This window comes from Silene latifolia, chromosome 11 (genome assembly GCF_048544455.1).
Source record: "Silene latifolia isolate original U9 population chromosome 11, ASM4854445v1, whole genome shotgun sequence".
NCBI classification, from domain to species: domain Eukaryota; kingdom Viridiplantae; phylum Streptophyta; class Magnoliopsida; order Caryophyllales; family Caryophyllaceae; genus Silene; species Silene latifolia.
In genome coordinates this window covers 131,791,436-131,806,982 of record NC_133536.1, presented here as the reverse complement: position 1 = coordinate 131,806,982, position 15,547 = coordinate 131,791,436, and the positions used below count along the sequence as shown (strand labels likewise).

Here is a 15,547-nt window from a genome sequence, read left to right as displayed (position 1 = left end):
TCAAGGCTTATATCTTCCCAACGTTTATGAGGGACAGGCAGTGAAGTGTATGGTCCTGCTTGGAAAGAGCTCTTGGCTTTCTGGAATGTTGAACACCTTCTAAGGACTGTTTGGACATCACCTATCATTCTTGGCCAGTAAAATTGATCCTGTAAAATCTCTAGGGTCTTCAAGACCCCAAAATGTCCCCCTAATCCTCCTGAATGGACTTCCTTGATAAGAAAATCCCTGTAAGATCCCCTTGGTACACACAATTTGTTGCCATGAAATAGAAAACCCTCTTGCAGCAGATATTTTCTTCCCTGAACTGGTCCCCCTTCTATGTGAGTGATCCATTCCTCAGAGAAATCATGATCCTCCCTATACATCTCCTTCATGAACTCAAACCCAAGGACCTTGTTGTTCATGACAGTTTACATAGAGTGCCTCCTAGATAGGGCATCAACTACCACATTAAGTTTCCTTTCCTTGTATTTGCTTGAAAAGGTAAAGGCTTACAGGAACTCCACCCATTTGGCATGCCTATGGCTCAGCTTGTGTTGGCCATTGATGTATTTCAGGGCCTCGTGATCTGAATGCAAAACAAATGGTTTAGATTTTAGGTAGTGACTCCAGTGTGTAAGGGCTCTAATGATTGCATAAACTCCTTGTCATAAGTTGAATATTTCAACTTGGCTCGATTCAGCTTCTCACTGAAGTATGCCACATGTCTCTGGCCTTAGATCAAGACATCTCCTATTCCAACTCCACTGGCATCACACTCTACTTCAAGTAATTGATCAAAGTCAGGAAGTTTTAAAATGGGAGTGTAACATTCCGTTTCGATGGTTGATCTTGATCTTGTTTTGTGGATTGTCTTGGTATTGAGTTGCTAGTGAGTGTTATGGAAGTGAGACAAGGTTGGCAACGTTATAATTTGGTTATTCGATAATATTATGGAGTCAATATCGAGAGGATATGTTAACTAGTAAGCATGGTTGGTGGAGTTAATGTTAGGTGTCCATGTTTTATAGGTTGGGTTGGAACTTCGGGGACGAAGTTCTTTTTAAGGGGGGAAGACTGTAATACTACGGATTTTTATAAGCTAAGTACTCGACCGAGTAGAGCCTACTCGGCCGAGTAGTGTCAAGAGTGTTATCTGTTTGGGTTCTGCCGAGGAATACTCGGCCGAGTATAGTGAATACTCGACCGAGTAGAGGATACTCGGCCGAGTATACACTTTACTCGACCGAGTATCCGGTCTGGCGAGTAATATTTCAGCGGTTGATGCGGGAGTGTTTAGGGTTATTTAATATTGAAAGTCAGTTTCTAAACGTCATTTACAACCCTAAACATTTTACGATTACTCTAATCACTCCCTAATCCTCCACTGTGTGGGCAATCGTCGTAGTCCTTGCGTTCAATCTTTCATTCTTTCGCCGGTAAGTCTTTATCCCTATGTTGTTGATGATTAATTCTAGGGTTTGTCTTTATTCTTTGAATTGGGGGAAATGGGATTTTGCAGTTAGTGATTAGAATTATATGATTGTTGTTGTAGGTGACGATGTGGTAATTGTTATGCATTTGTATGGTTAATTGCAGTGTAAGCGGATTGCGAAAAAGGTAGGGTTTCCCTACTCAGTTATTGTTAATGGATTTAAGACTGTGCTTGTGTTGTAATTGTTGTTATCTGCTGATCATCGGAGTATGGGTGTTGTGACGACGGTGGTGATGTGGTTGTGTTGTGACGGTTGTGGTGTTGTGACAGCTGTGGTGTTGTGTGATTGTGGTGGAGTCACTTGCGGGAGTGGCTTCACACCCTAGTTCGCCCTCCGTGGAACCCGTCACGGGAGGGGATGTGCACATTAAGAGACATGGATTGTTAGTCGCTCGTTGATGAGCTGGACTTGGTGGGGATGGGCTGCGGTCACCCATCAAGGGCGTGGTGGATTACCCGTTGCGATGGGTAATGCGGCGGGGCTACACACTTCGGTGTGTAGTCGGTTACTATGGAGGATGATCAGTCGGTTACATTGTTTGTTTGTCTTACATTGATTGAATGGTACTGACCCCATTGTTGTTGTTTTGTAAAACCTGCGGTGATCCATTCGGGGATGGTGAGCAGACTTGTCAGGTATTGCATTTAGCGAGCTTGGGCGGTCATGGGGAAGTCGTCATCACCAGTTGTAGTATCACAGTCAAGAGTCTTAGCTATGATTTTGTAGTTGTCCTCAGTTGTATTCACTTTATTGGTTTTGGTTTGGATTTGGATTGTTGTAAACATTAATACTTTACAGTACTTCTAATAAATATGTTTAGGACGGACGCTTTTGATATATACTAACCTCGGGCAACCTAGAGGGTAATAGCCTTTCATGCTTGGGTAGTCCTAGTAAGGTACCTTGGTATGAGGGGGTGTTACAGGGAGTCTCACACATTAACTTCTTGATTTTCTCAAAGGACTGTTGAGTAGCTTCAGTCCATTGGAAATCCCCTTTTCTCATGCACTCAGTGATTGGTGCAACAACTGAGCTAAAATACTTGATGAATCTTCTGTAAAAAGATGCCAGACCATGGAACCCCTTACTTTTGTGATTGTTTGTGGAATTGGCCCTGTTTGCATAGCTTTAATCTTCTCCCGATCAACTGATATTCCTCTCCCAGATATAATATACCCTAGAAATGCTACCTCATTGACCATGAAGGTACATTTATCAAGCTTCCCATATAGTTTCGGTTCCCTGAGTATTTTGAAAACTGCTTCCTGGTGTGATAGATGCTCATTTGGACTGCTGCTGTAGATGAGTATGTCATCAAAGTACACCACAACAAATTTTCCAAGGCAAGGCCTTAGAACTTCAGTCATTAGCCTCATGAAGGTGCTTGGGGCATTAGATAGACCAAATGGCATGACAAGCCACTCACATAGGCCATGCTTGGTCTTGAAAGCTGTTTTCCACTCATCACCTTCTCTTATTCTCACCTGATGATATCCTTACCTAAGGTCTATTTTTGAAAAGATCTTGGCTCCACTAAGCTCATCCAACATATCATTCAATCTTGGAATGGGGAACCTATACTTGACAGTGATGTTGTTTATAGCCCTGTTGTCAGTACACATCCTCCAAGTTCCATATTTCTTTGGTACCAGTAAAGCAGGTATTGCACATGGACTCAGTGACTCCCTCACAAAGCCCTTGGTCATTAATCCTCAATTTGTTGCTGCAGTTCCTTGGTTGCTATGGGATCACATCTGTAAGCTGGCCTGTTAGGAAGTACAGAACCAGGTACAAGGTCTATGTGATGCTCAATTCCTCTCAGGGGGTGGCAATCCACTAGGCAACTCAGCTGGAAAAACTTCTTTATACCTCTAAATCATAGGTTCAACCTCTGCAAGCACACCAGTGCTCTCCTCAGTGTTTATTTCCCTTGACAGCATAATTATCATAGGTTGTTCTTGCTTTATTTCTTTGATCATGGCTGCCTCAGATAGAAACAACACTCCATTGACTTCCTCAGGCATGTTAGGGCTTCCATAGCCTCTTTTATTGGGCGGCAAAGGGGTCAGGGTGACCTTCTTGCCATTGTGCTTGAAATTGTAGACATGTTCTATGCCTTGGTGAGTGGTGTTCGTATCAAACTCCCATGGCCTCCCTAACAGTAGGTGGCAGACATATATAGGGACCACATCGTATAACACTTCATATTTGTACACCTTTCCAATTAAAAAGGGCACAATGCATTGCTTGTCAACTCTTACTTCAGAACCTTTGTTTAACCATCTTAACCTGTATGGACTTGGGTGATCTTGGGTGGGCAAACTGAGCTTTCTGACCATAATGGTAGAGGCTACATTGGTACATCTGCCTCCCTCAATTATCAGATTACACACCCTCCCTTCGACTGTGCATCTGCTTCTGAAGATCAGGGATCTTTGATCAGCTTCTAGAGGAGCTAGTTGAGAGTGTATAACCCTCTATAGGACCAAACTGTGCCCTGTGTCAGGGTGGGCTACAACTTGTCCTTGTTCTATTCCCTCCTCAGTTTCCACTTCTTCAAGGACCAGTGTCTCATCCTCCTCATACTCAATTAGACATTTTCTTTCCCACTCTTCAATCTCCATAGCTGTGAGAGCCCTGTTAGAAGGACAATCCTTTTTGAAATGGCCAAACCCTTGGCACTAGAAACACTTGATCTTATCCCTGGATAGAGGTGGGTTAGCCTTAGGGCACATGGGTGCCTTTCCCTTGTCTCCTGTGGGTTAGGTAGCTGGTTTAGGTGTCTCAGTGATCCTGACACCAGTATAAGGTTTGAATGTTAGCTTGGTGGGGAATTTAGGTGTGACAGGTTTCACCTTTCCTATTTTCTCAACCCTCAAAACCAGATTAATTGCTTCATCAAATGACCAAACTTGCTGCATCCTTACCATGCTAGCTATCTTAGGATCCAAACCCTCAACAAACCTAGCAACCTTTTGCTCAAGTTTCTCAGTGACCTCACATTGCAGGGTTAGTTGTTCAAAGCTCCTAAAGTAGGCCTCAACAAAGAGCTGGTCTTGCCTCAACTGAGTCAGTTTAATAAAGATATCTTGGGTATAGTCTTTGGCTATGAATTTTTCTTTTAATTTCTTTTTCAACTTAGCCTAAGACCTAACTGGTTCCTTACCATCTCTAATACTTTGGTGTTTCATGCTTTCATACCAAAGAGATGCATATCCCTTGAGTTTTAAAATGGAAACTTTAAAAGCTTTTCTGTCATCATAACCCTTAAACTCAAAGACCCTCTCAACAGATCTAAGCCAGTCTAACAAATCCTCAGGATTTAAACTACCATGGAAATCAGGGATTTCTACCTTAACATCTTTATCTCTAGTTAAGTAGTTACCTTCCTCCATCATAGATCCTTCTGATTCTGAGTTGAGTTCTTCATTCTCATGTTGTGGTTGGCCTCTTCCTGCTCCAAAGAAACCTCTACCCCTACCTCTTCCTCTGTAGGGTGGTGGTCTTCCTCTTTTTAGAGTGAGAATGTTTACCATGACAGTGTTCACAGCTTTCAGGGTCACATTAACCAGATTGGTTAACTGATCCATCTTTGCCTCCATTCCTGCTAATCTCTCTTCACTCATGGTTAGTTTTTGTATTTTTGATGTAGCTAGGGAAATGAACTCACTTTTCTCTCACTCAGGACTAACACAAGATGGGATTGTGTTATAACTTAAGCTCTGATTACCAGAACTTGCAGTGTAATATGCCAGGACTCAACAAATTTATAAATCCTAACAACAGACAAAGGACAATTTCAGGGAAATGCAATAAACTGTAGGATTTTTGTAAAAATAGCAAATGATCTTGATAAATCATGAAACTTGGTGACAATTTAGTTAAGATAGTAAACTAAAATTGTACCCAAATTCAGAATTTTACAAGCACTCTAAGTATTTTTAATAAATGGAAAACTAGACTGAAACTAAAGGAGTTTCAGACAAGTTTCTTAGCAGTTTTGTGTGACTCTTGTTGGGACTAAAAACTGGGATATAATTATTAAATTCACCCTCAAGCAAGCGCAGAAGGTTAACTTAATAATTTAGGAAGCCTGAAATGGATTTACTCAAGCAAGCACATAGTAAAAACAAGATAAACAGACAATACAACTCAGAACAGATCAAGCAAGCACAGACCTTGTCCTAAATTACACCACAGATCCTTAATCACCTTCTGAGCAAGTACAAGAAGATATTAAGTCTGACTTACAACTAAGACTCATCAAAGTTAATAAGATTTTCAAATTTTGAGAGAAATCTCAAGGTTTATCATTAATCAATTCTGAGTAAACAGACTGAGGAAGGGTCCTTATATAGGCCTCTCCTGTTGAAGTTTAGTACAATAAAACCCTAGATATCTCCATCTAAGGGCCAATATTAGTGTTAGGAAGCAAACAAAAGCAGTGGAAATATTTTACAATGGTTACAAAATGAATTAAGGCAAACTGAAATAAGAACAAAAGAGTTGCAGGCATGATAATGACAGGTTGTACTTTGATTGCTGATTTCTTTGGTTGGGTGTGTGAAGGTCAAATGGTTTTGGTTCAGGCACCAACTGTTGCTCAAGGTGTTATCTGAGAAAAGCCGAAACAAGCCAAGAGTCCTTTTGCTAACAGTTTTCCCTTGTTTGGCAAAAAATGGCAATTCTGCTTTCGCCAATTTACCCTTTCTGCAACTTACTTTTCAGTTTGATTTCTGTGAAATGCTTTAGGATTTGAGCCTGGCTTCCTAAGATTAATTTAAACTTAGTTGAATAAAAATTCAGGTGGCCAAGGTGGCGACTGGCCTGGAATGTGTACCTTTGGCCTAATGAACTTGGACTGACAGTTGAGGTTGCCTGAGTATTGTTGTTGTGATTGTTGTTGGCCTGAGCATGATTTGCTAGGGTTTCTATGGCCTGGATTGTGCCTGGTAATCCTAGGTCATGTCCTGGTAAAGTAAGGCCATGGCTAGGTTGTCCCTGGCCTTCCTTCAAAAGATCATTAGCCTGGTTAATAGTTCCTATTGCAAAAAGGAAGGATGTCGGGGTTGTGTTGTTGTTGCTGCCGTTGGTGTTACTGTTGATGCTGGTGGTTGCCACGGCGTGGTGGGTGGTCACAGGACCCACCGTGGTCAGTGGCGGTAACCACTATCGGCGAGGGTGGTGATTTTGGGTTGGTGTCGGGTGTGTGTAGGGGTGTGTGTGAGTGTGACATATGTGTGAGTACGGTGGGGATGTCGTGGTGGTGGTTGCCGCCACTGTTAGGTTGTTGGCTATAGGTCACCATGGCTGGTGGTGGTGGTCCACGGTGACAGCGAAGGTGGTGCTTGGTCTCGGCTAGGGGCGGAGAGTATGAGTCGGGTTTTTAAATAGTTTTAAGACGGTTTTAATTCATTAATTCGTATTTAATTAGATTAGATTAGATTAGTAATTAATTATATTTAGGCGACCGTTTTTGTGAAAGATTATTTTATTCGGATTGCTTATGCGGATATGCTGTGAGGTAGGTTTATCCTACTCAGTTTCATTGTTGTATTTATTTATAAAATGGGTCTTTATCATTGATTTGCATTGAGTGAGCGTATTGTACAATATTAGTTTTGACGGCTCGACGAGCCGGGGTATTTGAGGAACTGGTATCCATGGCATGTTTGGCATGTTATGGTGTATATTGTCTGTCATGCATTTCATATTGTGACGGTTGTGATTGTATATATGGGAGGATTTGTTGTGATTGTTGTTTTGGAGATGTAAGACGGTTGGGAGACCGTCTTGCGCTTGAGTCGCCTCTTGGAGCTTCCCACTCCAAGAGGGATGTGCACATTAATGGCTTGAATTACGGAGGGACTCGTGTGGTTGAGACACGACGTCTGGCAAGGGATCCGGTTGGCTTCCGGACCCGGTACGTCTGGGCGTGTCCTGGTACCTGTTTGAGATTGTTGGTATGTCTGGGCGTGTCCCGATACCTGTGTGGTTGTCGGTATGTCTGGGCGTGTCCTGGTACCGTGGTGGTGGTTGTTTGATAATGTCTCATTCATATCGTAGTCTTGTTGTATATTTACACACTCGAGTCGTGTAACACTTTATTTATTGAAACTGGCGTTTGTGTGTCTGTGTAATTGTCACCTATTTCCGGGGTGGCCCGTGTCCCATTGATATGATATTTCTGATCATATAGGGAGCAGGTTAAGTAAAGGTTGTTTGGATAGCACGCGGAAGACGTGACGAGCCTGATGAGTCACGAGAAGAGTATAGTTCGCTAGAAGAGTATAATTGTCATGAGTTGTACTTTTATACATTTGTTTACGTTTATGTAATTCATTAAACATTACATTAATAAAATGTTCTTTGATTGAAGTTTTGAAACAGTACCTCAGGAAAACGAGATGGTAATGCTTCAATTATCAGGGCCGAATAATTGGGGTGTTACAAAGTGGTATCAGAGCGATGATTTTGGAACCTAAAAACAATGAACCAAAAATGAATCTAGGAGAGTCTAAATAAAATGAACCCGACATGAGTACCATATGAGATCGGTTTTGGATGAGTAGGCGCCCTTATGCCAAATCTAGTGCCTATTGTTTCAGTTGATCACTATGTGGGTGGTTAGGAGTATGGGAACCGTTATGTGAATCGTGGTATGAATGCATATGTGTTACGGTTTTAATGTGTGTTTGAATATGGCATGGAATATGATCATTGTGAAAGAGGTGTGAATACGTGTGTTGTTACTCGTTATATATTATCGTATGATATAATCATTTGTGTAGATTGTGATAACATGTGATGGATAGATAAATGGACTGATGTGAGTAGTATATCGTAGATATGATTAGTGTGTGTGTCGATATGAGGGGGGGTAGTCCCGAATCTTGGCATGTAGGTATTATTTGCGTGTTTGAGTTTGCTGGTGTTGTTGTTAAAGCATTAATGATGATGGTTAGTGGTAGAGTAGTTATGATTTTCAGAATGATGTACCAAAGTTAAGGAGTGTGAGGACAAACCCAAACGAGTAGAATAGTACTTGAGCGAGTTGACCAATTACTCGACCGAGTGGATGAGTCACTCGACCAAGTGGGCAAATTCAAGAAGCTGGAAAACTTCTGGAAGGTTTTCACTCGATCGAGTAACCTGTCACTAGACCGAGTGGAGCTGCACTCGACCGAGTGCGCTAAGTACTTGACCGAGTGGACCTGTTGAGCTGAGAAATTTGTGTAAAATTTGCTTTTCTACCTTATCTTTTCATTTCTATCTCGAACCTCGTAACTTCGACATCGATTTATCTTAAAATGTATCACGCACTGTACACAAGAATATCACGGAGTATAATAAAATATATTTGTAGTCTCCTGCAATTTTACAAGGGTAGTTTTTTGAGAGCTTACAGTCACGTGCAATGAGTTATTGAACTTATAATCTTATTTATGGGAACAAGTCATGCCTTCAAGTTCTGTCATTATTTGAGCATATTTTTTTTATTTGTCTAGCTTTTACTTTCTAGGAGTTGTGTGATGTGATACATGGTCACGAGGTAATGGCTTAAGAACTTATAATCATGCCTATAATTCCTAGTTTTGATATTTTTCATCTTTAAACTGATGCCCAATTGAAAACATACTCGGAGTACAACTTGTAAGCCATGCTGAATACATATTATGGTTGTTAGAAAACTCTGTATGAAAATGAGTTACAATTTTGTCAAAACCCATCAAAGAAGTATATCTCTTGCTTATTATTTCACCTACAGGTGGTTTGATCCTATACTTTCTCCTGTTATGCTTTCAACTTTAGAGGATGGGAAGATTGTTGAGGGTCTTGAAGGAATTCCTTCAGAGGGGCCAACTTTATTGGTTGGCTATCACATGTTATTGGGATTTGAGATTGTTCCACTCGTTCTTCGAATCTTGACTGAGAAAAATATCCTCGTGCGAGGAATAGCACACCCACTGATGTTCTTCAGGCAAGGAGATAGGAAATTGCCTGAACTATCATCATATGACATGTTCAGATCAATGGGTGTGATATTGTATATTATAACCCGTGATATTGTTTAGTATAACCAGTGATATTGTTTATTGTAAGGTGTGATATTGTTTTATATAACTTGTGATACTTTCTTTTCCTGACTCATGACTCGAATCTGATAATATCACAGGGTTATCTTAAACAATATCACAAATTTAATTAAAAAAAAAAAAAATTGTATCCATAATTTTTTTTTTTAATTCGTAAAAAAAAAATCGTGATATTTTTGTATAGAGCGCGTGATACTATTCTTCTAATGTAACATTGTTGCGGTTACGATTCAATTGTTCAACTAACATATGTTTGATCGTTTTGCTATAGTTGCCAATTTGATAGGATTATATGAGTATACGTTTACAATTTATTTGTTTTGTTTCAGTTTGATGATTTTGATGTAGTTGCAATGTGATTCATAGATGGAATTGGTGTGCTTGACTCGGAATTGCAGGTTGGTGTCTTTATTGGTGAGCTTGTCAAAGACGAGTGCTGCTGGTGTGCGACGATGACGAGATGATGAGGATATGGTGGTTAATGTGGATGAAGGTGACATGATGATGAGGATAGGGTGATTTTATTTTTGGTTTTAATTACTGCATTATCTTACAGATTTTGAGTACGGAGTACTATGTTTGAACAATAGTAGAATGTGGAGTATTTTTTAGCTGGGTAGGTGTGTTACAGTTTTTGATATGTTATACGCTTTTGGTTTGCATAGTACATACTACATACTACATAGTTATACATTTGTTTCCCTGTTCAATTTGACTATTATTTAGATCTACAAACATAATCATGATTTTACAAATCAATTTGTTTGATTTATGGTTTACAAATCAAAAAGATGGGGAGTTAGACGGAGATGTGGCTCACAGAATTAAAGCGGGACATACTTCCTTTTTGTTTTTCATCTTCCCTTTTTTTATTCGCATTTTGAGGTGTGCGTTCACCCATGGACGGTTCGAAAGGATGATTCATGTCAGCCGACCCTAAATCATTTTGGGATTAAGGCTCTGATGTTGTTGTTGTTGTTGTTGTTGTTGTTGTATGGTTTAAAGTTTGTAAACTCTTACAATTCGTTTGTTTTGGCTCCTCCTTATTTCAATAGCATTTTGAAATCTAGCATATTTTATTTTTTATGGTATTGTGAGAAGGGCGTAGTCAAAGAAATCTAGCTTGGTAATAATGTCAAGCATCGTTCCTTATGGACTAATGTCTATGCAGTACTGTTGGGGATGTCAAAATCATCAAACTAACATGTGTATGATCGTTTTTCCATAATTGCAAATTTGATAGGACTATATGAGTATACGTTTACAATTTTCTAGGTTTGGTGTCCGGCTACACCCGGGGTACCTTTATTTACGATTTAAATTTTATTTTTTATGAAATATGTGTCGCTAAATTTGGTTAACACATACATTTACAATTTATATCTTGAAATTATGATGAAATGTAAAATTAATCAACAAATTATGTGACACGTTCACCACTCCTGCTGTTAATATTATTACTTTTACTACATCCCTTGTTAATACTATTATGTTCACTACTTCGGTTACTGTTGTTTGTTTAACTACCCCTGTTATTTTTATGGTTAACCAGTTAATTTTGTCAAACTCATATATTTAAATAAATTAATATTTTCTTAAAATTGAATTTTTAGTTAATTTTTCATACTTTTCCCGTTGTTCATATTGTTACTTTCATTACATGTTTTGTGACTACTATAGTACTATTACTTTCACTTCTCCCGCCGTCATAATTATTTCTTTCACTACTCCCGCATTTATTATTGTTAATTTCACTACTCCCATTACTGCTAGTACGACATTCACTACTCCGGTTGCTATTATTGTTGCTTTTACTACTCACATGGGTGGTTACTATCATATCATAATAGTTGATTATCTAATTGTATTAGAGTTATATATTTAAATAAATCTGAAATATTAGATTATAATATTATTTAAGAGCAATCATTATTATTTACTAATTAAATTACAAATCTAATGATTATGGAATATTATATTTTTTGGAAATCTAGATTAATTTATTTACCTTTTAATAGTTTTCAAAATATATATAATAATATTATATTTGTGTATGTTAAATAATTAACATCTTTATATTAATTAATACCATAAGTAGGGCATGTTATTTTAAGGAAAATCTTCATATTATATTGTTCTCTAAATTTATACTTCAACCAAAACTATATAATATTTACATTGAAATCCCTTGGTCGGGTCCATCACACAGTGCTATGATTAAAAACTATATAGTAAAATTAATTTGTATAGATTTATTTAATTACATTGAAGTCCCTTGGTTTCTGAAATTAATATATAGTATTGATTTGGGATGATGAGAATAGGGTGATTTTTTGTGCATTCTACTCAATTTACAAAGTTATGTTCCAATAATGATACATATACGACATGTTAGTATAGTGTGTCGAAGGAGGCGGTAACTAAGTTTGGTGATCTGATATCCATACACCACAATAACGCTATAATAGGAGCACAATAACGCATAAATAATAATGAGAAATGTAGAGTAATAATGGAATAACACCACAATAACAGTACAATAACATCAAAGTAACACCACAATAACATAAGAATAACACTATAATAACACTACAATAACACCAGAATAACACTAAAATAACTAGGGGTGTAAACGAGCCGATCTGATACCGAACTCACCCTTACTCGAGTTCGGCTCGTATAAAAAAAACCAAACTCGAGCTCGGCTCTTAGCTCGACGAGCCTTCAAAAGTAAAGCTCGAGATCGGCTCATAAAATTTTATTTGAGCTCGAGCTCGAGCTCGGGCTCTGTTGCACTGCTATTGTTTTGCTAAATTTAAAATGGCAAAACAAATATATCAAATAAAATGGATACTTTGAAAAGACAATTTAATATTCCGCTTGTTCAACAAAAATAGGAAAAATTACATGATTACATCCAGTAGACTACTACAAATAAAAATGCAAGGCATACAGCCAAAACTCAATAAGATTAGCATCTTGATTTCGTTCTTTACGTCCAGTAGCTTGTTCGCAACATTCAAACCTTCAACCAAAACTCTTACGTAAAATTGTAGCAACAGCAATCCCATAGTCCACAAAGATGGAAGCATACATCTGAGACAAAATTTTAGGAATTTAGCATACTTTAGGGTCGATTGACGATGAATTCTGCTATTGATTTAGCATAAAATAAAACAAATGATATTATACAAACAGAAGAAAAGGAGAATGAATTATTACGACCTTATTTTCAAATATCTGGTATAATAACAACCTCGTCAACAATCTCTTCCTTAGTGACCTGTAAAAAGACAATTTCGTATGTGTGATGAACTTGGACAGTATAATATCGGTAAAGAAATGGTACTTAGTAGTTAATAAGTGAATATTACCTTTTCCTTTTTCTTTACTCCATGTAAAGCTCGACACCAATCACCGGCACAAAGCAACACCTCAACTGTCTCGGGAGCTAAAGAAGCACGATATGAATCAATCACTCTACCTCCTGCACTGAAAGTTGCTTCTGAGGCAACTGTTGTTATAGGAACGGATAACACATCTCGTGCCATTTTAGATAAAATTCGATATTTTAAAGTCTCGGAACTCCACCACTTCAAAACATCAAATTTAAGTGACTCTCCTTGGCCCTGGCAGCGGTAAGTCCCCTCATCAATATATACGTCAAGCTCAGATTTTTCAGTCAAACTATCAGAAGAGGAACTCAGATAATTAAAGACATCATAACATCCAAATTCATCGTCAATATCGTTGCTTGTAACACCACTGCCAGAAGCACTACTTCTTGAATTTTCTTCATTTGCACCCTCACGAGATGTTTCAAATTCAGCAGCATACTCTAAGTAAAGTGAATACAATGTCTCTTTTATCTTCGAAATATACTCTCTAGCTTCAGCAGGTTTATCTTTATACATTTTACCAAACACATATTCAACACCTCTCAATTTGTACCTAGGATCTAATATAGCACCCAAAGCCATCAACAAATTACATTCACCCCAATACTTGTCAAATCTTTGTTTCATATTTTTAATTAGAGCCTTCATCCACTCCTCCGGATCATTTTCATATTTGTCCAACACCAATTTTATTCTATAAACCTCCATCAGAAATAAATTTGAAGTAGGATAATCTGATCCCGATATAATATTTGTGACACTTTTAAAAACTTTTAAAACCTCACACACCTTTTCAACTCTATTCCAATCATCAACGCTAGGACACGAAGCATAAAATGAATCTTCTTCGGCATATAAAGGAAATACATCTTTAAATTTTAGAGCTGCCGCTAACATTTCATAAGTAGAATTCCATCTAGTCTTAGTCTCTAGTATTAACTTTCTATATGGCAATTGCATTTGTTTAACTTTCTCGGCAAATAATACCCGTCTTTGTTCACTAGCTCTTATATATTGCACACTATCATGAACTTTCTCAATAATATGGGTAATGGATTCAAGTTCAAATTGGACCATGATGTTCAAAATATGAGCACAACAACGAACATGAAAAACTTTACCATCACAAATCAGTCTTTTTGTTCTTGAAAAGGTCTCCCTCAAATTCTTTATGCAAGAATCATTAGCGGAAGCATTGTCAACTGAAATCGTAAAAATCTGCAATTTTGATGACAAAAAATCGTAAATTTACGCCTTTAATGTAAATGGAAATGTCAACAAAGTTTATGCATAAAAAGTTATGAGAAACAATATATTACCTTATTCTCTATGCGCCAATCTTGTAAGCATCTATATATAGCATTAGACAATTGTTGACCTTTACGAGGGGGAGGTAAATGAAAGAAATTTAAGACTCGTTTTTGCAACTTCCAATTTGAATCAACAAAATGGCCTGTAACAACCATATATTCCATCTTTTGAGGAGAAGATTGCCACAAATCAGTTGTTAAACAAATCTTTCCAACTTGCTTTAAAACGGTTTTCAGTTTCTTCTTTTCTTGTTCATACACCTTAACACAATCGTTTTTCCCAGTATTGCGAGATATCTTTGTCCACTCAGGTCTGGCCCTTTTCATCATCAAGTTATAACCTTCCTCCTCCAATATTGAAAATGGGTGTTCATGCATAAGTATCCAGTGGGCAGCGGCCTCTCTCATTCTTAACATATCAAGTTTACCATCATGAAGGGGTGGAATGATTGTACTACTACAACCCTCGCCATTACAATCAGCTGGCAGAAAATTTATTTTCCTTTGTTTCCTCTCATGGATATACCTCTTTGTACATTTTTCCAAATGACGAGACAAATGTGAAGTAGGTCCACCCTTACGGTATGACAATAAAATTTTACAGTACTTACATTCCGCCTTTTGCACACCATTCGGAAGTTCCACAAGTGATAAATCACCCCACCATGGAGCCCTTTTCCGTGATTTTGGCATAAAAGGGTCATTCTCTATACCTGGGTCATCCACAGTAACATCTATGCCTTCATTATCTATGTCTTCATGTTCTACTCCATCAACCTCTTCCGGTTGAATCTCGTTGTCCAAGTGAACAATACCATTTTCATCAACATGGTTTTCCATAATTTTACTGCAATAATAGGATGTGTATGTAAATTAAATAATCACAATAATAATCAAATAATGAGTTTACATTACAAATGTATCAAACAGGTAATAATTACCCCATAACAAAATAAACGAATTAGAGTTATACTTAGTAATTCACAAACTAAAGAACGAATTACTGCTGAAATAAGTGACGATTATCAAAATTTTATTGTTAAAAACCTAATTAAAGTATAAGAAATTAAGAATAATACCTATTTTGAGTTGCTCTTGCACACACCAAAGAAAACAATGAAGATCCGATCGACTAAATCGCTCTTCAGTCTTCACAACACCAAGAAAATAGCAAGTACCCATAATCCAATACTTCAAAGTGAATAAATAGAAGGATCAAGAATGCGAAACGCCTAAACAAATTAATCAATGTAAAGTCTAGAATT

The 15,547-nt window shown here is 37.9% G+C and overlaps 1 protein-coding gene across 1 annotated transcript; it reads right to left on the bottom strand.

Annotated features, from left to right (window-relative positions):
- Positions 1–12,806: 12,806 nt before the first annotated feature.
- Positions 12,807–15,122, bottom strand: LOC141614000 (zinc finger BED domain-containing protein RICESLEEPER 2-like). The gene is made up of 3 exons (XM_074432751.1): positions 14,292–15,122; positions 12,949–14,190; positions 12,807–12,857 (listed from the first exon to the last, which is right to left on the bottom strand). Exons 1-3 carry the CDS (start codon positions 15,120–15,122, stop codon positions 12,807–12,809), a joined length of 2,124 nt encoding a protein of 707 aa, XP_074288852.1.
- Between the last annotated feature and the right edge of the window lie 425 nt (positions 15,123–15,547).

Coding starts and splice junctions, on each gene's coding strand:
- LOC141614000 (XM_074432751.1), bottom strand. CDS start 15,122: ATGGAAAACCATGTTGATGAAAATGGTATTGTTCACTTGGACAACGAG. Junction 14,191..14,291: donor ATTGGCGCATAGAGAATAAG/GTAATATATTGT, acceptor TCAAAATTGCAG/ATTTTTACGATTTCAGTTGA. Junction 12,858..12,948: donor GAGTAAAGAAAAAGGAAAAG/GTAATATTCACT, acceptor GTCTTTTTACAG/GTCACTAAGGAAGAGATTGT.